Source organism: Diceros bicornis, chromosome 5 (assembly GCF_020826845.1).
Source record: "Diceros bicornis minor isolate mBicDic1 chromosome 5, mDicBic1.mat.cur, whole genome shotgun sequence".
In the NCBI taxonomy this organism is placed as follows: domain Eukaryota; kingdom Metazoa; phylum Chordata; class Mammalia; order Perissodactyla; family Rhinocerotidae; genus Diceros; species Diceros bicornis.
In genome coordinates, this window is record NC_080744.1 from 40,939,401 (window position 1) to 40,960,459 (window position 21,059).

Here is a 21,059-nt window from a genome sequence, read left to right on the forward strand (position 1 = left end):
CCTAGCACTCCTACGGAGTTTCCATGGAGACCGAGGCTGGGCCCGGGCGGCCTCGCGGCGTTGCCATGGAGACAAGTCCAGAGCTGGGGCTCCGAAGCCCCGGCTCACCGCTAGCTCAGAACCCTGTGGAGCCGCTGTGGGAGGCTGGTGTCCCGGTGGCGGCGGCACGCTGGGACCTGCGGAAACACTCTTTGCTCATCGTGATCGGCGATATCGGTACAGAGAGTCAGCTGAGGGCCGTAAGGGCCCACCTTGAACAAGGTGAGCCGCTGTCCTGGCTGTACTCGGGACATCCTCTATCCCTTGCTTCTCTGCCATCTGCATTCACCTCACAGAGCGTACGTCTGCATCCTCCATCCCTAATATGCACTTCCTGAGATCTGCGCGCCTTGTTAATCTGAATCATCAGCCCCTGTCACCTGCATCTTCCATGTCACGCGTCCGTATCCTCCCGAGCTGCCAACATCTTGCTTCCCCATCCTTCTCTCACACCCCATGGCGTTCCGCAGTCTCCCTGAGGCAGGGGAGCTCTGCAGCCCCTGGGGCCCCTCTGGTCACACCCCTCTCTCCCGCAGTGTCTCGGGCCAGACGTCCTGACAGTCCTCACTATCCCCTGGAGAGTCCATGTCCCTACCTCAATTTCTTCTTTAGAGTCCCTGAACGGGCACAGGGTGCTTTCTGAAGGCCGCGGACAAATCTCAAATCTCCCAGTGCCGGTGGCACTGAGAGAGTGACCTTCGTGGCCACAAGCTCCTCAGTCCTCACCTCCCTCCCCAGTTGCCTGCCTGTGGCGCAGTGCTGCGGAGCCACCTGCGGTGGAAGCAAACCGCGGAGGCTGGAGGTAAGGAAGGGGGCATAGAAGGAGAGTCTAGAATCCTACTTAGCTGTAAGGACTGGGAAGGCAGCCCTCAGTATCTGGGAATGAGCCCTTGAGTATCACTTCTATCACAACTGGCAACTCTGCAAGAAAATTCCTACATTCAAACTCATTAATGACCAAGTTTAGCCTAAACTCTGCCCTTCTCCCTCTGGTTCAGGCAAAGCCCAAGAAAGGCACAGAATGGGAGACAGACATAGGCACTTGCCACCTTTCTTAAAGACATGGGTGAGGCTGATCATGGCAGCTGTCCTTATCCCCTCCCTCTCCTTATCCCTTCTGTGAGCTTGGAAGTACTCCCTTAAGTCCAACCCTTCTGACTTTATCTAAAGCCCTCTTTGTTTCTTTTTCTCTTATAGGGATTCTCTCCTGGAACATTGACTTATCATCCTTTGACTTGAACCAACAATTGAGACTCTTCATTACCCGGCACCTAGCTCACTTCTCCTCTGAGGTCAAAGGTTAGGACTAGTGTCATTTGCCTCAGTCCTTTGGGTGAGGGCTGGTCATAGAAGAGCAGAGGTCCGGTCTCCCTGGCAGAACTGGCCTTGTGGGAGGTTTGGGTAGGGGAGAAGGAAGGGACTCCTGAGGGGGAAAGTTGTAAAGCTCCTTGGCTATCACCACATACTCAGTACACTTCGCAGAAAGATGGTATGATGGTGGAGGGAGCCTGGAGAATGTAATTTCTATCTGAGAATAGAGTGGTTTATGGCCAGCTGTTGACATGCACTAGGAGAATGAGGTACTTCTCTTGAGTGATCAGTCATGTCCCATGCAAAAATCCACTCTTTTTTTGTGTTCCCCTTTCTGTATACCCCAGTCTCCTTCCTTCCCTTTACAGAGACCTTGAATCCCCTACTCACCTTCCCATATCCTTGCTTAGCACTTTCCCTCAGGCTGCACAGCCTACCCTCCAGGTTTCAGAGTTTCTGGTTCCTCTTTAGCTCAGCCAACAGATCTCCAGAGCAGAGCAGAAACCTGGTACCAAAGGCTAATTAGCACTATCAAATCCAGGGTGGAAGCATGGTTTCCTAAATTTACTGCTACAAGAACTAATCACACTCTAAGGTTTGGCTCTGAGATCAAAGTTCACAGGATACAGTTTCCCATTCTGCTGGGTGGGAGAAATGGGTCAGGGATTTGAGAAAATAATATTTTAGGAGCTATCATTCCATGACAGTATCTATAGGAAGACTGCAGAAAGCCCTATATCCCATTATAAAAGATGCTAGGCATCTGGTCATATTATTGGTAAATGTAGACACACCAATCCATGTGTCAGTGCCTTTATGGAATACAAAACCCATCCAACTCAACAGTGACTGCCACCAAATGACTGAATTCATATCTCATACAGATAATTCTCAATTATCCTGTATAGTAGATAGTCACCTCCCCTTCTCTTTCTGCTCCTCTTGCTAACTGCCACATCTTTGGTCATTTTGCTGATCACTGACTCCTCTAGAGATGCTCATGGAGAGAGAAGACAGGGTTAATATGATTAATGCTCCATTATCCTAGGAATGTTTGCAGCATTTAAAAAATGTGAAGCTGGCATACGTGACTGGCTTCCTGTGAGCTAGCCACTCACTGTTTTGAGATTGCCTTCTGTTTAGAATTACTCATGTCCTGGCTTCCTCCGTTAGCATTGATGATTGAAAATCAAGTTTTACCACTTATAACTCCTAGGAGCTTTGGCACAAGGCTGGATAAGGGGATGACAGCAGATGAAATTAATGATTGAATTGAAGTTTGGGGAGAATCTGCTGATGTTAATAATTCACACTGAATTTTCTAACCTTGTCCTTTTGGCCACAGAGACTTAAGAGTAGGCTGCTTTCTGGAATGATGTAAGAATGAACAGAACTTAAACCAAAATACTTAGCCATTCTTCCGATTAAGATGCGGAGATGCTTGGGAAGAGGCTTATAGGGAGACGCATAGTTATTCTCAGGGACCTCTCAGAAACAAGCACTGATATATAAACACCTACTAGATCTTTTCAGTCAAAGAGTTTTGCCATAGTGTCCTCAAGGGATTTAGGGCCTACACCCAAGATCAGGGCTTACTTTAGTGCACTGGGTTTTTTTAGGTTTGGACATTTTCATGGTGGCCTGTCTCTGTCCCTGGAGAATTTCCTGGAAAAATCCACATGGCTCAAGACAGCCACAGCCCCACCCCTGCTGGCTCGTCTTTCAGCTGTCCCCACAAACAAAAGTCAGCTCAGAGCAGCTGCAGACACTGCGCCTCCCTTCAGCCTCCCATTTAGTGGGGCGGCAAAGGGAACCAGACTGCTGGGATGGGCTCAAGGGAATACTCTAGTACCTTATGACTTAATCCTTTCTGCTCACCCCACAGGCTGGGCCACCATCCCCCTCACCTCTCCTCAAGCCTTGGCCAAAATGCTGAGAAAGGGGACAAAAATGTATCCTACAATGTCAGGGAGAGTGCAATCATTCCTAGCCACCCACCCCCTTCACACCTTCACATAACAGAAAAGGAGGAACCTGCTGATGGAGACTCAGTGGCCCAGCTCCTTCTAGTGGTCAAATCTGGTAAAGGCTTTCCAAGGTGAATTTTGCACCAGGTAGTCTCCAATTGTGACTTGGAGCCCTTCTTTCTAACCCCTGCAAAAAGTCTGGAGCTTCCAAGCATTATAAAACACACCCAAAAACAATTAGGATTTCAGAAAACTGAGCTTAAATAACATTCTGATACTTCTACTATGTGGGCACCTATAGGAAAGGGAGAGGGTTTCATAATTTATAATTCATGATTGATATTCTAGGACTGTAAAAAACACAGGCTGAAGGATCAGTTTGGAGGCCTTCTGTCTGACTCTCCATTACCACTGATGTGCTTAGGAAGTGCTAGTTCTGTTACTTCTGCAAACGTGAAAGCCATTCTGAAGTAATACAGCAGCTCTTTGGCCCCTACAACTGGGGATTGCATTGTTGTCTGAAATGAGAAAGCAGGGACATGAATGGTATTTGAAGTTCATTCCTGCAGGCACCTCCAGTTCTGGATTTATCTGGGAACTAAGGGTACTCTAGAGTTGGTCTGGTCTGAGATTCTGATTTAGGATTTCCCTGATCCTCCCAGGTGACCTCTCATAAATCTTCCACAAAAGGGAGACAGACTTCCAGTGGCAAAATTTTGCATTGTAGGTTTAAGATTCTAGGAATGAAGCACTTTTTCATCTTTTATGCCATTCATTCCTCACAGCATTATTGGAGGATGATACTAATATTATATTCATTTTATAGTTCAGGAAGCAAGCTTGCAGAGAGGTTAAGTGGCTTGTTTAACAGCATGATTAGTAAATGGTAGAGTCAGATCTCAAATGCAGGACTTCTGATCTCACTTTGTGTCTGAGCGCCGGCATCTCTCTCTTCTTTGGCATCTCACCATTTCATTGCAGCAAAGCCCAGGAACAGAGCGGGGGAGGGTTGATTGTGGTGGGTGGCTGTTCAGAGGGTGAGGGCTGAAGGAAAACTCCACTGTGAGTTGGAACCATGCCCAGGGTGTGGCCCTTGGGGGTAGCAGCTGAGAATAAGGGTGGGCTCTGCATTGGGCTGGGAAATTTTATTTTGTTCTCCAGCCAAATGTCTACTCAAGTTTCCCTCTTAGCACACTCCAGAGAGCCCTAGAAAGCAAAGAGGAGATAGAAGGTTTGAGGTAGGATGAAATAAGAACTACGAAATTGCAGAAGGGAGTATTTTCCTTTTGTGGTGCTCGGAACTCAGCCTGGTTTGTGTTGTGTATCTCTGCAGATGGCCTCCTCTGTCCAAATGGGGCTGTTGCCATGTTGCTGCTTTGCATCCCCGGATGTGAGCAAGGATTCCTCCCCCTCTGTTCTCCCCCGCCCCCAACCACCCTCCTCCTCAACCGCGCCCCCCCCCCCAGTAGTGTGACTCAGCTCCTCCTCTCCTCTGGCGGCAGTTAAGGGGGGATGGGGGATGCTGAGAGCAGAAACTATTTTGGCTTCTCTGACCTTCAAAAGCAGCTCTTGGCAGCCTGGGGCAAGGGTGGGGCTGGTGCTGGGATATCAGTGGGTGGATGTCAATGTGAGGAAGGCACAGGAGTTAGCCAGGACTGGCTAGAGTTGAGGGAAGGCAAGAGGGCAGAGAAGCACTATGAGGGAGCTTGAGCATCAGCCAGTTGGAACTGAGTGCTAGAGCTCTCCAGATCCTCCCTTTGAGTCCTAGAGCACGTCACTAAATCTGAGACAGAGGTCGAGACTAAGGGAAACAGGGTCAACATTAGAAGGATTAAGATGGTATAAGACAGAGACATCAAAGAGACATAGCAAAGTGTAGATTCAAGGAGAGAACAGGGACCCAACACCCTACAAAGTCATTATAAAATTTTTTTAATCCAAAGAGTTCTTAATGTTAATACTTTATGTTAACTATAGGTCATTTAATAATTGGCCTACAGTAAGAAAATCTTGCTTAGGCCTAGGGCCCTAGTGATCCTCCTTGGTCTCTGTTAATTCTTTCACTGAAAGGCAGAAAGTGCCCTGCCTCTTCGGAGACTGCCTCTTCATACCAGATGACCCAAGAATTCCAAGTATCAGTGCCTATGTGGTTACTCTGCTGTGGTGCTTTGGCACAGAATTGCATGCAGCTCCCAGGGTCCCTGTGCCCCACCCCAGACGGGCTAGAGACCATGTGTCCACTCCAGAATTTCAAACTACCCTCCAACCTAAAATGAGACTTATTTCTGCCCTCCCCTGGTTTCTGCAGCTGTGGCTCAGAAGCCGGCAGAGCTCAGTGCAACTCCCATTCCCATCTCAAGCAGTCCCCTCACTCCTACCCCATGTCTTCAGGCCCCCAGCCTCTTTGTCTCCTGTTCCTCCAGGGACTGAAGGTCTTTCCCTGGGTCTGAAGGGAGAGGCAGCAGATGGTTCCTGAGAGAAGAGGGAGGGCGGGCGGCCAGACCTCCTGTATCCCTGCAATGTGCCGTAGCACAGGGCTTTGGTCTTTTGGCTGATGCTAAAAGAGAATTTCCTGACTAAGCAGGGTTAGAGGAGAAGGGCCCTGTGGGCCATTGAAGACCACCTTGGCTCTTTGAGCTGCTAGCCAACTCCTCAGCCCCCTCGAGTCTAGCAGAAGCACCAGAGCACCGACATTGTGAAGGCAAAGAAACAGTTAAATCTCCAGTGCCTCGTCATGGACCAGCCCCTCTTCCCCGCCCTGGCACCGCCCTCCTCATCAAGCGCCCCCCCCCCTTCCCACCCCAAGTGCCGCAGACTCTTCCCTGAAGCTGCCGGCTGAGGCCGGAGCTGCAGCCTCCATGAGGGGCTCCCTCCCACAACCCAGGGTAAGAACTAAATGGAACCGAAGGCCTTGGCATGAGGGGTGGGGGATGCCGTGATAGGGAGGTGGGATGGGGGTAAGGTGATAGGAGTTTATACCTAATCTGATGTGTCTGGAACTAGCTCAGCAGGGTGGGCAGCGGAGGGGATCGGAGACAGAAGATGAACATTACTGGCTATGGGGCCAGCCTGGACCAGAACCAGGTGAAGGCCAGTGGGACTGGGACTGTGACCATCCTCCTCTCAGGCTGGGCTGGGCTAGGAGACATCAGCCCAGGGACAGCAGCAGAGGGTGGTGTCATCGGCTCTGCCTGGCAGCCTGGGGCACTGGAAGAGTTTCAGGGCTATGTTTTTGGGCAGGGGCAGAAGAATCTGAGGGAAAGGCACATGTTATAGGAATGCACCTAATGGGAGGGTCTCTGGGTGTCAGCTGCTAGACTGCTCAGCTGCTCCTATGCTGAGGGTGAGCGGGACAGCAAGTTTTTGCCAAGTAAGGGAAGGTGGGAGATACTATGGAAAAGAAGGGAGGAAAGGGTCATTAAGACGTGGCATGCGCCTCTTCACAGACCAGTCTATTTGCAGTGGGCTCCCTGCACCCCATTCCCTGTGACTAGCTTGAGACTGGGACTCTAAGCCCCCCCTTTCTGGCTCCATCCGGAGATTGAGAGGCCACTCTGGAGATTGAGAGCACTCTCTCCCCAGCTGCTGCCCTGCATTCCCAGTCTTGTCAGCCCCACAGGTTCCCAGTCTCAGCTCCACCCCTACCTCATCTCTGCTTCTCTTCCCAAGATGGGGGCTCTTGAACAGAGGAGTCAGTTTCTTCTCCCTCTCTACATCCCCCCTCTCTCCTCCTTCCCAAACTGAGGCAGCCAAGAAAATGACTTGTCATGCTGGGGTGGGGGGTGGGGGCGGAGCTGGAGCCTGAGCTCAGCGCGCACACTCACATACACTCACACACTGCGGCATACTGCAGCTGCCAGAGAAGCACCCCCCCTTCTGCCTCACTGCGGAGACACCTGCCCTCCTGCCGGCTCAGCCTCAGCTCCAGCAGCCTATTCCCTACTCCATCACCAGCCAAGGGAAGTGCCCCTGCCTCACAAGAAGTCCTCTCCAAACAAAAAGGAAAAACAAGTCAATTCCCTTCAGTGTGATTGCTGGGGAGCAGAAGAGAGAAACAGGGCTTTCTCCCAGGCCTGAAAAGGAGGGGTGCAGGATATAAACCATGTAGTTGCCAGTCAGAACTGGAGAGCATGTGAGTGAGGGACAGGGTCTTGCACCAAGACAGGAACTGGAATCAGAGAAGTCTAGTGGTTATAAACCAGGAACTGTCAGGAATGGTGGACTGGGGGAGGGGGAGTGGTAGATAGAAAGCAAATCAGTCTGTACCACAGATATTTCTCTTTCTGACCCTCCTAACTCAAATGTGTGACTTTGTGTGTCTTTGGTGGTTTGGGGGTGGGAGGTAGGAATTGCCCTTCTAAATCTGAACCACTTAGGGCTAGCTGCTGCCTGAACCTTGATATCCCTCACCTGCCCAAGCCCTGCCCCTGCCTGTCTCGGAGGTGGTTCTCATCCTCTGAACTGACCTCAAAGCTTCCCACAATTCCCAAGTTAATAGAAGAGAACCCTTGAACTCCTCTTGGGCCCCACCCACCCTGTATGGGGTTTGTTCTTCTGACACCATCTATGGTTCATTTTCCCCGCAGCTGCAACTGCAGCCCTGTGCTGCCAGATCCGCCTGATCCTGGCACCATGGCTCTTCCTCTTAACAAAGGCCCTGGCCCCAGGCTCCTCTTGTCTGAGCCCCAGAAAAAGGAAAGAGCTGGGTCACAGAAGAGGGTCTAGGGGACAGATTATGAGCCCTCCCACCAATATCCTCCAGACAGCCCACTCCCCAGGCCATCTGTTCAACTCTCTGTTTATAAGGTAACTCTAGTGTATGCTGCAACTGGGAAGGGGGATAGCAGCATCCTACTTCTGTCTGACCTGACACTTTCTTTGCTGCCTTGCTTGGTGTTTCATGTGACTCTGGAGAAGGGAAGTAGATAGGGGATTTGAGGATGTTTTATCTTTCTCTGTGGCCTGGGGAATACTCTGAATCTCTCCTTCCTTATTTGTTTCTTGTTTGTGAACTCCTAACTCCCCTCTCCATGGCAGAAGGCCCATAGGAGAGGGGCAAGGATGAGAGGAGAAACTGTTCATAAGGGATAGGTTGTGGGGTAGTGAACCAGGCCTCTCTGGTGAGGTGGGAAAGGGAGTTGTGAAACCTTTGGCGGTGGGAACAGTTTGATTGTGTGCATGTTTGTGAGTGCAGGCATGGCCTCTGAGCAACCAGAGAACAGAAGAAGTTATAGTCCTATTTTTACTCTTTGAATTGTAAAACCCTAAGGGTTTAGATAATGCAGACTTCTCTGAGTCTTTTGGAAGGGGAATTCTGGCCTTGGATGGGGATTGGAAAGGAGGATGGAGAGTCTGTAGACACTGCACAGAAGCACCCATCTCCTTATTTCCAGGCATTCTGCTGGCACAAAAGCCCAGGGCAGAGGCAAGCTAGTGAGGAGAGAGCTAAGTGAGGATCATCCTCCCAGGAGCCCTCCCTCCAGCTGAGCCCCCATCCCCAGGCAGCACCAGGAGCTTAGTGCTCCAGAGGGACAAAAGCTTCTTGTCAACACAGCAGTCTGAGGCAGGAGTTCCAGGCGGAGGGGGTGGGGCACTGGGCAAGCAGAGGGTGTGGCAGATGAAGGGAGAGTGAAGATAGCCAGTGTGGGAGAGAGGATGAGGAAACCCTGAAAGGGAAGGGCTAGAGGAGCCAGTCCCCAGACTTTACTCAGCAGTATCCAAAGTGGCAGGATCTAGGTAAGCCAGGCTTCTCTTTCCCCTAAGCCCCACTTTCTGATAGTTCATTCTTTCCTCTCCTGCCCCGTACAATGCCTCTCCATCTTAGTCTATACTCACTCTCTTCAATACAAATTCCTGCATCTCTCCCTCAGGCCAAAGGACCCTCTGCCACCAGAGTGAGATCCTAGAGACCATCATCCTGGTAAACCCCAGTGCCAACAGCATCAGCTCTGAGGTAAGTCCAGGGCCTGTGCCTTGCCACGAGGGCCTGCTGAAAGTGCTGTAACCCACCCTGGCCAGTGCTACTGCCGTAAGGTCAAGAATTCCTGGACTTGGCTTCGAACTATCCTCTCTGCCATCTAAGCTACCTTACAATCCCTAGCTCCACTCTGGAGGTGTTGTGGGGCTACCAGTGAGGAACATGTCCTTGCAGTACTGAGAGGGGACCAGCAACAGTCAGTACCCTTCCCTGGGTTTCCCACGTCTGTGACCACTCCCCTCCTTCCATTCTAGGTTCACCATCTCCTTAGCAGCCCATCAGCTCACAAACTACTGATCTTGAGTGGGCAAAGTTTAGAGCCTGGGGGAGATCTCATCCTACAGAGTGGCACCTACTCCTATCAAAACTTTGCCCAGGTCCTTCACAATCCAGAGGTAAGTTCCATGTCTGAGTGTCTGAGTGGAACAGAACATGGGGTAGGACTAGAGCTGCGGGGAAGGATCTAAGGAAGGGAAAATCTCATATTGCTTGACCATTGGAGGCCCTGGCAGAAAGGTAGGAGATCACCTCGGAGAGAGGTAGGGTTAACAGATCGCATCTGAGTCGGGTTAAGACAACCCCATTGTGACCTGATCAGCCTTCTATCTCCCATTCCTCTAGATTGCCCAATTGCTCAGCAATAGAGACCCTGGGATCCAGGCCTTCCTCACCGTGTCCTGTTTAGGGGAGGGTGATTGGAGCCACCTGGGACTATCCAGTTCCCAAGAGACCCTGCACCTCCGGCTAAACCCTGAGCCCACGCTGCCCACCATGGATGGCGTGGCTGAGTTCTCTGAGTACGTCTCTGAGACTGTGGATGTGCCATCCCCCTTTGACCTGCTAGAGCCCCCCACTTCAGGGGGCTTCCTCAAGCTCTCCAAGCCTTGCTGCTACATCTTCCCTGGTGGCCGTGGGGACTCTGCCCTCTTTGCCGTTAATGGTTTCAACATCCTGGTGGATGGTGGCTCTGATCGCAAGTCCTGCTTCTGGAAGCTGGTACGGCACCTGGACCGCATTGACTCGGTGCTGCTCACACACATCGGGGCAGACAACCTGCCAGGCATCAATGGACTCCTGCAGCGCAAAGTGGCAGAACTGGAGGAGGAGCAGTCCCAAGGCTCTAGCAGCTACAGCGACTGGGTGAAGAACCTCATTTCCCCCGAGCTTGGAGTTGTCTTCTTCAATGTGCCTGATAAGCTGCGGCTGCCTGATGCCTCCCGGAAGGCCAAGCGCAGCATTGAGGAGGCCTGCCTCACTCTGCAGCACCTAAACCGTCTGGGCATCCAGGCTGAGCCTCTGTACCGTGTGGTCAGCAACACCATTGAGCCACTGACCCTCTTCCACAAGATGGGTGTGGGCCGGCTGGACATGTATGTCCTCAACCCTGTCAAGGACAGCAAGGAGATGCAGTTCCTCATGCAAAAGTGGGCAGGCAACAGTAAAGCTAAGACAGGCATTGTGCTGGCTAATGGAAAGGAGGCTGAGATCTCGGTGCCCTATCTGACCTCTATCACTGCTCTGGTGGTCTGGCTACCAGCCAACCCCACTGAGAAGATTGTGCGTGTGCTTTTTCCAGGGAATGCTCCCCAAAACAAGATTTTGGAGGGCCTGGAAAAGCTTCGGCACCTGGACTTCCTGCGCTACCCTGTGGCTACACAGAAGGACCTGGCTGCGGGGGCTGTGCCTGCCAACCTCAAACCCAGCAAAATCAAACAGCGGGCTGACAGCAAGGAGAGCCTCAAGGCCACTACCAAGACAGCTGTGAGTAAGCTGGCCAAACGGGAGGAGGTGGCCGAAGAGGGAGCCAAGGAGGCCCGCTCAGAACTGGCCAAAGAGTTAGCCAAGACAGAGAAGAAGGTAAAAGAGTCATCTGAGAAGCCCCCAGAGAAGCCTGCCAAGCCTGAGAGGGTGAAGACAGAGTCGAGTGAGGCATTGAAGGCAGAGAAGCGAAAGCTGATCAAAGACAAGGTGGGGAAGAAGCACCTGAAAGAAAAGATATCAAAGCTAGAAGAGAAAAAAGACAAAGAGAAAAAAGAGATCAAGAAGGAGAGGAAGGAGCTCAAGAAAGATGAAGGAAGGAAGGAGGAGAAGAAGGATGCCAAGAAGGAGGAGAAGAGGAAAGATACCAAAGTTGAGGTCAAGAAGATTTCCAAGTCAGACCTGAAGCCCTTTACCCCTGAGGTACGTAAGACACTCTACAAAGCCAAGGCCCCTGGCAGAGTCAAGATGGACAAGAGCCGGGCTGCCCGTGGGGAGAAGGAGCTGTCCTCTGAGCCCCGGACACCCCCAGCCCAGAAGGAAGCTGTACCAGTCTCAACAGTCAGTGAGCACGGGGAGCTGGCCCTGTCATCACCAGAGGATCTTACACAGGACTTTGAGGACATGAAGCGTGAGGAGAGAGAGTTGCTGGCTGAACAAAGGGACATAGGACTAGAAGAGAAACCACTCCCTCCAGACACTGTGGAGGAAGGGCTCCCAAGCACAGCTGCCCAGGGGACACCACCCTCTGTCCCAGGGCTGGAACAAGAAGAGCCTGTGGTGAAGGAGAAAGAGGCTACCCCAGACATCCTTGAGGAACAAGATAGCAAGGATAGAGGCCCAGAATCTGGTGCTGAAGCAGAGGAAGAGAAAGATACCTGGGAGGAAAAGCAGCAGAAGGAAGCAGAGAGGCTTCCTGATAGAACAGAAGCCAGAGAGGAAAGTGAGCCTGAGGTAAAGGAGGATGTGATAGAGAAGGCTGAGTTAGAAGAAATGGAAGAGTTACACCCTTCAGATGAGGAAGAGGAAGAGACAAAGGCTGAGAGTTTTTACCAAAAACATATGCAGGAAGCCTTGAAGGTAACTCCAAGAGGCAAGGAGACTCTCAGGGGCCAGGATCTGGGACTCCACGGCAAGGTCCCTGAGAAGGAGACCTCATCATTCCTAAGCAGCCTGGCCACACCTGCAGGAGCCACTGAACACGTCTCTTACATCCAGGATGAGACAATCCCTGGCTATTCAGAGACCGAGCAGACTATCTCAGATGAGGAGATCCATGATGAGCCAGAGGAGCGCCCAGCTCCACCTAGATTTCCTACAAGTACCTATGACCTCCCTGGGCCTGAGGGTCCTGGCCCCTTTGAGGCTAGCCAGCCTGCAGACAGTGCTATTCCTGCCACCTCCAGCAAAGGCTATGGAGCACCAGAGACTGAACTCACCTACCCCCCCAACATGGTAGCTGCTCCTTTGGCTGAAGAGGAGCATGTGTCCTCAGCCACCTCAATCACTGAGTGTGACAAGCTTTCTTCCTTTGCCACATCTGTGGCTGAGGACCAGTCAGTAGCTTCACTTACAGCTCCCCAGACTGAGGAGACAGGCAAGAGCTCCCTGCTGCTCGACACAGTCACAAGCATCCCCTCATCCCGCACTGAAGCCACTCAAGGCTTGGACTACGTGCCATCAGCTGGTACCATCTCACCCACCTCCTCACTGGAAGAAGACAAGGGGTTCAAATCACCACCCTATGAGGATTTCTCTGTGACTGGGGAGTCAGAGAAGAGAGGAGAGATTGCAGGGAAAGGCTTGCCTGGAGAGAGAGCAGTGGAAGAGGAAGAGGAGACTGCAAATGTAGAAATGTCTGAGAAACTTCACAGTCAATATGGAACCCCAATGCTTGGTGCCCCTGGGCACATCCTACATCCAGGGGAACCAGCCCTCGGAGAAGTGGAGGAGCGCTGCCTCAGCCCTGATGACAGCACAGTGAAGATGGCCTCTCCTCCACCATCTGGCCCACCCAGTGCCACCCACACACCATTTCATCAGTCTCCAGTGGAAGAAAAGTCTGAGCCCCAAGACTTTCAGGAAGCAGGCTCCTTGGAAGACACTAAGCGTACACCAGGTGTGGGCAAGGAAGATGCTGCAGAGGAAACAGTCAAGCCAGGGCCTGAAGAGGGCACACTAGAGGAGGAGGGAAAGGTGTCTCCTCCCAGGAGCCCCCAGGCCCAGGAAGCGCCCATCAGCATTGTTGGGAGACATATAGGCTGCACCATCCAACTGTTGCCAGAAAAAGACAAAGCAATAGTCTTTGAGACTGTGGAGGCAGGAGAAACCACAGGCCCAATCCTGGGAACAGAAGCCCTTCCCAGAGATTTGAGAACATCACTCCAAGAACCTGGCGAACCTCAGAAAGATGAGGTGCTCCAATTTCCTGACCGAGGCCTCTCCCCTGAAGATGCAGAGTCTCTTTCTGTCCTCAGCGTGGTCTCCCCAGACACTGCCAACCAAGAAGCCATCCCCAAGTCTCCCTGTGTCCTAACAGACCAGCAGCTACCCAAAGACCTTTGGCCAGAAGTATCTCCAGAAGATACCCGGTCTCTTTCTCTCTCAGAAGAGAGTCCTAGCAAGGAGACCTCTCTGGATATCTCTTCTAAGCAGCTGTCTCCAGAAAGCCTTGGCACCCTCCAGTTTGGGGAACTAAGCCTTGGAAAGGAAGAAAAGGGGCCTCTGATGCAAGCTGAGGACACCTCTCACCAGATAGCCCCGGTGTCTATTCCAGAACACCATGCAGCCACAGTGTCACCTCCCACAGGTGGGATCACAGGATACTCTGCACAGGCAGACGTCACAGATGAGAGCCCTGAAGGAAAATTACCTGCCATCTCCTTCTCTGACTCTACACTGTTAGGAGATGGGAAGCACTCACCTGGAGAGATCACAAGCCCTGGTGAACATATTCTGACACCTGATAGCTCCCTCACCAAGAGTCCTGAGTCTTTGCCAAGCCCTGCCATGGAGGACATTGCCATGGAGAGGGAAGGTAAAATTCCAGAGTTGAAAGACAGAACACCAGAGCAGAAGGGCAAGGGACCTGAGCCAAAGGATGAAGTCCTACAGCAGAAGGACAAAACTCTAGAGCAGAAGGATATTGTCATAGAGCAGAAGGATACAGCCGTTGATCAGAAAGATGAGGCTCTGGAAGAAAAGAACAAGGCTGTGGAACAGCAGGCTAAGGCTTTAGAACAAAAAGGCAGAGACTTAGAACAAAGGGACACAGCCCTGGAACCAAAAGACAAAGACTTAGAACAAAAAGACAGAAACTTAGAACCAAAAGACAAAGACTTAGAACAAAAAGACAGAGACTTAGAACCAAAAGACAGAGACTTAGAACCAAAAGACAGAGACTTAGAACCAAAAGATAAGGCCCTGGAACAGGAGGATAAAGTCCCTGAAGAGAAAGATCAAACCTTAGAACAAAAAGTCAGAGACTTTGAACATAAAGACAAGGCTCCAGAGGACCAGGTTCCTGAACTGAAGGGCAAAGCCTTAGAACAGACAGACACAGCCCCTGAACAGAAGGACAAGGTCGAGGAACAAAAAGATATGGACTTAGAACAAAAAGGTAAGGTCCAGGAACAGAAGGACAAGGCCTTGGAAAAGAAGGATCAGGCCTTAGAACAAAAACATTGGGCCTTAGGACAAAAGGATGAGGCCCTGGAACAAAACAATGAGTCTGTTAAACAGAAAGATAAGGCTCTGGAAGAAAAAACTCAGGAGCAGGAAAGCCCAGTGCAGGAGGATAAAACCATGACAACACAGAAGATCCTAGAGGAAAAATCTCCAGAAAAAGTCGAGGCCGTGGAACAGAAGGAAGAAGCTCTGCTAGAGAAGACCAAAGCTCTGGAGCTGGAAGAGAGCCCAGTGCAGGAGGAGAAGGCCCAGGAGCAGGAAGAAAAGACCTGCAAGGAGCAGGATGTGGTCCAGGAGTGGAAAGAAACATCTCCAACCAGAGGGGAGCCATTTGGAGAACAGAAAGAGCCTGCCCGGACATGGGAGGACACATCTCCTGAGCAGGAGGACAGGTACTGGAGGGGCAGAGAGGATATGGCCCTGGAACAGGACACATACTGGAGGGAGCTGAGCTGTGAGCGGAAAGTTTGGTTCCCTCATGAGCTAGGTGGCCAGGGGCCCCGGCCACGGTACACAGAAGAGCGGGAGAGCACTTTCCTCGATGAGGGGCCAGATGATGAGCAAAAAGTGGCCCCCTTGGAGCACACACCCCAGAGTCCCTGGGCCTCAGACTTCAAGGGTTTCCAGGAGTCCTCACCACAGAAGGGGCTGGAGGTGGAACGCTGGCTTGCTGAGTCACCAGTTGGGCTGCCACCAGAGGAAGAAGACAAGCTGACCCGCTCCCCTTTTGAGATTCTCTCTCCACCATCCTCCCCATCTGAGATGGTTGGACAGAGGGTTCCTCTAGCACCAGGACAAGAGAGCCCTATCCCAGAGCCTAAGACCACGCTGCCCATGAGGAACGAACCCACCACCCCCTCATGGCTGGCTGACATCCCACCATGGGTGCCCAAGGACAGGCCCCTGCCCCCTGCACCCCTCTCTCCAGCTCCAGCTCCCCCCTCACCTGCCCCAGAGCCACACACTCCTGCACCCTTCTCCTGGGGCACAGCTGAGTATGACAGTGTTGTGGCTGCAGTGCAAGAGGGGGCAGCTGAGTTGGAAGGTGGGCCATACTCCCCCCTGGGGAAAGACTACCGCAAGGCTGAAGGTGAAAGGGATGACGAAGGTGGGGCTGGGGCTTCTGACAGCAGCCCCTGCAGCTCAAAGGTCCCAGAGGTCAGCGAGAGCCATGCCACCGAGGAGCCCGAGGAGACGGAGCCAGAACAGAGAGAGCCCACGCCCTATCCTGATGAGAGAAGCTTTCAGTACGCAGACATCTATGAGCAGATGATGCTTACTGGGCTTGGCCCTGCGTGCCCCACTAGGGAGCCTCCACTTGGAGCAGCTGGGGATTGGCCCCCACGCGTCTCAACCAAAGAGGAGGCTGCTGGCCGAAACACATCTGCAGAGAAGGAGCTTTCATCTCCTGTCTCGCCCAAGAGCCTCCAATTTGACACTCCAACCTTCAGCTATGCAGCCCTGGTGGGACCAACTGTACCCCCCAGGCAGGAGCCTGAGCCAGGGCCAAGTGTGGAGCCCACCCTCATCCCACCTGCAGTACCCCCCCGTGTTCCTATCCCCCTGAGCAAAGCCCCAAGCCCCCCTCTTAATGGTAACATCCTGAGCTGTAGCCCAGATAGAACTCCATCCCCTAAGGAATCAGGCCAGGGTCACTGGGATGACAGTACTAGTGACTGGGAGCTGGAGAAGGGGGCTCGGGAGCAGCCAGAGAAAGAGGCCCAGTCCCCAAGTCCTCCTCACCCCATCCCTGCGGAGCCCCCCACATTGTGGCCTGAAAATGAGGCACCTACCAGCCCTTCCTCAGACTTACAACTGGGTCCTTCCCGACCCAGCCTGGACTTCCCTGCTTCAGCCTTTGGTTTCTCCTCACTGCAGCCAGCTCCTCCACAGCTGCCCTCTCCAGCTGAACCCCGCTCAGCACCCTGTGGCTCTCTTGCCTTCTCTGGGGACCGAGCTCTGGCTCTGGCTCCGGCTCCAGGGCCCCCCACCAGAGCCCAGCATGATGAGTACCTAGAAGTGACCAAGGCCCCCAGCCTGGACTCCTCACTGCCCCAGCTCCCATCACCCAGCTCTCCTGGGGTCCCTCTCCTCTCCAGTCTGCCACAACCTGCCTCACCAGTCCTGTCTGAAGGCTCCTCCTCTGAGGCCACCACACCTGTGATTTCGAGTGTGGCTGAGCACTTTCCTCCTGGTCTGGAGGCTGCAGAACAGGGGTCTGTAGAGCTGGTCCCAGGAATGGAACGAGCTGCCCACAGCCTCCGGGACCTCACACCTCTGAGCCCAGCACCTCCAGCTTCACTAGACTTGGCCCCAGCTCCGGCTCCAAGCCTGCCTGGAGACATGGATGATGGCACCCTGCCCTGCCGCCTGGAGTGCTCAGGGGCAGCCACCAAGAAGCCAAGCCCCTTCCAGGGTTCCTCTGAGGATTGTGCCACCAATGGCCCAACTGAAACCAGCCCCAAACCCCCAGGCCCTGCCCTAGCCAAGACTGAGAAAGAAGAAGCTGAGGCCTACCCTGCCTGGGAATGTGGGGCCTGGCCTGAGGGAGCTGAGAGGAGCTCCTGGCCTGACACGCAGCTTTCCCCTGAGCAGCCACTGTGCCCTGGAGTGGCCTCTGGAGGCCAACCTAGAATTGTCTCCCCTGAGACTGAGGCTGGGCCCCAGGGATGTGCTGCTGAGCCCCGGCCCCACTGCGGGGAGCTCTCCCCATCCTTCCTGAACCCACCTCTGCCCCGATCCACTGAGGACAGTGACCGCTCAACTGAGGAAGCTCGGCTGGTAGGGAGAGGAGGGCGGCGCCGGGTGGGGGGCCCAGGGGCCACAGGGGGCCCGTGCCCTGTGGCAGATGAGACACCCCCAACGTCAGCCAGTGACTCAGGTTCCTCACAGTCAGATTCTGACGTTCCGCCAGAAACTGAAGAGTGTCCATCCATCACAGCTGAGGCAGCCCTTGACTCAGATGAAGATGGGGACTTCCTGCCTGTGGACAAAGCTGGGGGTGTCAGTGGAACTCACCATCCCAGACCTGGCCATGACCCACCACCTGTCCCCCAGCCAGACCCTCGCCCATCCCCTCCCCGCCCTGATGTGTGCATGGCTGACCCCGAAGGGCTCAGCTCAGAGTCTGGAAGAGTAGACAGGCTACGAGAGAAGGAGAAGGCACAGGGGAGAGTAGGGCGCAGGGCCCCAGGCAGGGCCAAACCAGTGTCTCCTGCACGGCGTCTGGATCTTCGGGGAAAACGCTCACCCACCCCTGGTAAAGGGCCTGCAGATCGAGCATCCCGGGTTCCACCCCGACCACGCAGCACTCCAAGCCAGGTTACCCCAGCAGAGGAAAAGGACGGACACAGCCCCATGTCCAAAGGCCTAGTCAATGGACTCAAGACAGGACCAAGTAAGTATACCATGAAAAGTGGGAGAGACTGTGGTTCGGGCTGGGTATGGCTGGTCAAAGGCTCCAGTTGTGGGAGGGAGGCATGGAGACGGTGGCCAAAAGCATTCTACTTTCCCTCTACAATGAGTCTTGGCTTGTCTCTACAGCGGCCTTGGGTTCCAAGGGTGGCTCTGGCCCCCCTGTATATGTGGATCTCGCCTATATCCCGAATCATTGCAGTGGCAAGACTGCTGACCTTGACTTCTTCCGTCGAGTGCGTGCATCCTACTATGTGGTCAGTGGGAACGACCCTACCAATGGCGAGCCGAGCCGGGCTGTGCTGGATGCCTTGCTAGAGGGCAAGGCCCAGTGGGGGGAGAATCTTCAGGTGAGTGGCAAGAGACGCCAAGGAGGTAGTCTGGCCAAAGCTTACTCAGGCAATAGGGGAACACAGTTTCTATTCATAAAAGGACTGAGCCCTTTGTATGGGCAGTGGGACTACTTCTGGACCACCAGGTGCCCCATCCCCTGCACTTAGTTCCCTTCACATTCTCACATCAGCCATGTTTTGTCTCCCTCCTAGGTGACTCTGATCCCTACTCATGACACAGAGGTGACTCGTGAGTGGTATCAGCAGACTCATGAGCAGCAGCAACAACTGAACGTCCTGGTCTTGGCTAGCAGCAGCACCGTGGTCATGCAGGATGAGTCCTTCCCAGCCTGCAAGATTGAGTTCTGAAAGAACCACTCTCCCTTCCCCAAGGATCTGCCCCCCTAGCTCCCTTAGAGAATGGCTACTGCTGAGTCCTTTGGGGTCGAGGGACATGGGAACTGGGGAGGGGATGGGCGGGCAGGATGTCTTGTGGGGACTTGGGTTGGGCTAAATGAGAGGGGTTGTTCCTCCCCCTCATCCATACCCTAGAGGAGTCTCAAAACCAAAGGTAACAGGGATAGGATAGTGGGAGAGTACAAAATTAGGATAGGAGGTCATCTAATGCCTAAGGACCCAGGAGTGACACTCTCTCCTAGCACTGCCAAATGCTGGTATTGGGTAGGGAGTGAGGATGGGTGTCGGAGAGTAACCTCCTCCCTCATGGAGGGAGATCATATCCCCAACCCCAGGGATCTCTTTATCTCAATCTATTTATTTAGCATCCCAAGGAAGGATTTCCAATAGTAATTTATGTGACCTGGGGGCAGGATACTGTCAGTGAGATGCCCAGAGCTGCACCCTTTCCTTCATCTCCCATCCCCTTACCCACCAGAGTCTGGGTTCCAGCAGGGGTCCAGGGGTACACTGCTGCTACACTGCCCCCCTGCTTCCCTCTGTGTCTGAATGTCTCAATCCAAAACTTGAAGCTGTTTTGACCAACAGACTGAAGAAAGGAGCTTATCCTCCCAGCCCCTGCTTCGTACCATTCACATCCCAGAGCTGTGCCCAGACCAGGCCTACTGGGCAGCACAAGGGACAAAGAGAGCCCAACCCCAATCCCAGAATTCTTCCAAGTTCCCTGACCTTGTGAAGTTTTCACCCACCCATTCCAATTATCCTGATCCCTTCTCATCCCCTGCTTGGCTTCTCTGCATGTGGTCATCTGCTGTGGCCTGGTGTGTAATGGGTTAAAAATAAGCCACTGCCTGACATCCCAACATTTGACACCCCAGCAATGTGTGACTCCCCCAACATTCCACTATGCCATCCTGCAGCTGAAATGGGAATACTGGCTGCCTTTCCAGCCCCAAACTCTTGGACAGAGGATCTGGGAGGTGGAGGCCATGCCAGAGGACTTGGGAAAAATGAGAGGGAGGAAGGAGGGGGGAGAGGAAGCTGAGCTAAAGCTTAACTCCTACTGAGTGAGATGAAAACAGGCCGAAAATACCACCCCAAGAGAGGACCTCACCCCAAGCAAGCCAATGAGCAGCCGTGCTAGACCACTGCAGACTGAGATCCAGACGCTCGTCAGGGCTCCGCTTCTCTGCCAAGTGACTGTGGAAACCAAAATGAGCCGGCCTGTGTTCTAGCTCCCACCCTCCCCATACTGCTGTGCTCTGCTCCTCCCCACACTTCCCTGCTATAGTTCCCAGCTGCTGTAACAGAGCCTCCAATTCTAACAATAAATCAAGTTCATTACAAATGCTATAGTGCTGCTTGGGCTTTTTCTGACTCCATGTATTGCTTAGTTGCTGGGCCCTGGCTTCTATCTCTGCTTCTCCCAGCATTGTTATTTATCTTGATGCCTTTGATAACTGGAAGCAGTTCCAGGACCCAGGAAAGCCAGAGAACACAGGGTGGATGAAGGTAGAAAAAGATATGGGGAGCCAGCATAATTTCTGAAAATGGGTGAGAATGCCTGAGTATGAGCAATAGGAGCCTAGGGTGGGGACATATATTTGGTTTGGGGGAGGGGTTCTCTTGGGAAGGGGATCTGCATATGATAGGGTCAAGAGCTGAGGACCAAATAACCAGCGTCAGATACCCTGGATAAGAAACATCAAAGAGTTGAGGGGCCCTAAAAGATCCAGAGCCTAATGAGGTGGTAAACACCTCTCACCTGTGCAGTAAGGCTTTCCATGAAGTAAAATTGTTGGATTCCCCACCCCACCCCCACAGCAAAACCCTTTATAGTCCTGTGTACGTCAGGAGAGGCCAGGTTGTGAATGTGAATATATAAGGAGGAGGGTATTCCAGCCCTCCCAGTGTTCTGGGCTCTCCCAATGTAAAGATGTCAAGGGGGTAAAGAAAGAGCATAACCCCTTTATATCAATTCCTCCTGACACTCACTCCAAAGCATCAAAGTGAAAAATTAAGAGGGTGATTCCAAGGATTTGGTGAGAAGGCATGTACCCTCTGGTGCTTCACAGAGGTAGAACCTCTCCCCACTGCAACACTACTCATTTAAGACACTTTGGGATGGTAGACTGACTGCCATAGGGGTCTCCTAGG

The 21,059-nt window shown here is 52.9% G+C and overlaps 1 protein-coding gene across 2 annotated transcripts; it reads left to right on the forward strand.

The window, feature by feature from the left end:
• Positions 1-23: 23 nt before the first annotated feature.
• Positions 24-20,253, forward strand: MAP1A (microtubule associated protein 1A). 2 transcript variants are annotated; one of them, XM_058541420.1, is made up of 7 exons: positions 24-261; positions 1,237-1,338; positions 9,188-9,270; positions 9,549-9,689; positions 9,916-18,136; positions 18,283-18,503; positions 18,699-20,253. In XM_058541420.1, the coding sequence occupies exons 1-7, from the start codon at positions 24-26 to the stop codon at positions 18,852-18,854; spliced, it is 9,162 nt and encodes a 3,053-aa protein (XP_058397403.1). In that variant the 3' UTR covers positions 18,855-20,253. The 2 variants fall into 2 exon arrangements, with proteins under 2 accessions (XP_058397403.1, XP_058397404.1); XM_058541421.1 differs by lacking the exon at positions 18,283-18,503 and having other exon boundaries at positions 18,699-18,815.
• The last annotated feature ends 806 nt before the right edge of the window (positions 20,254-21,059 follow it).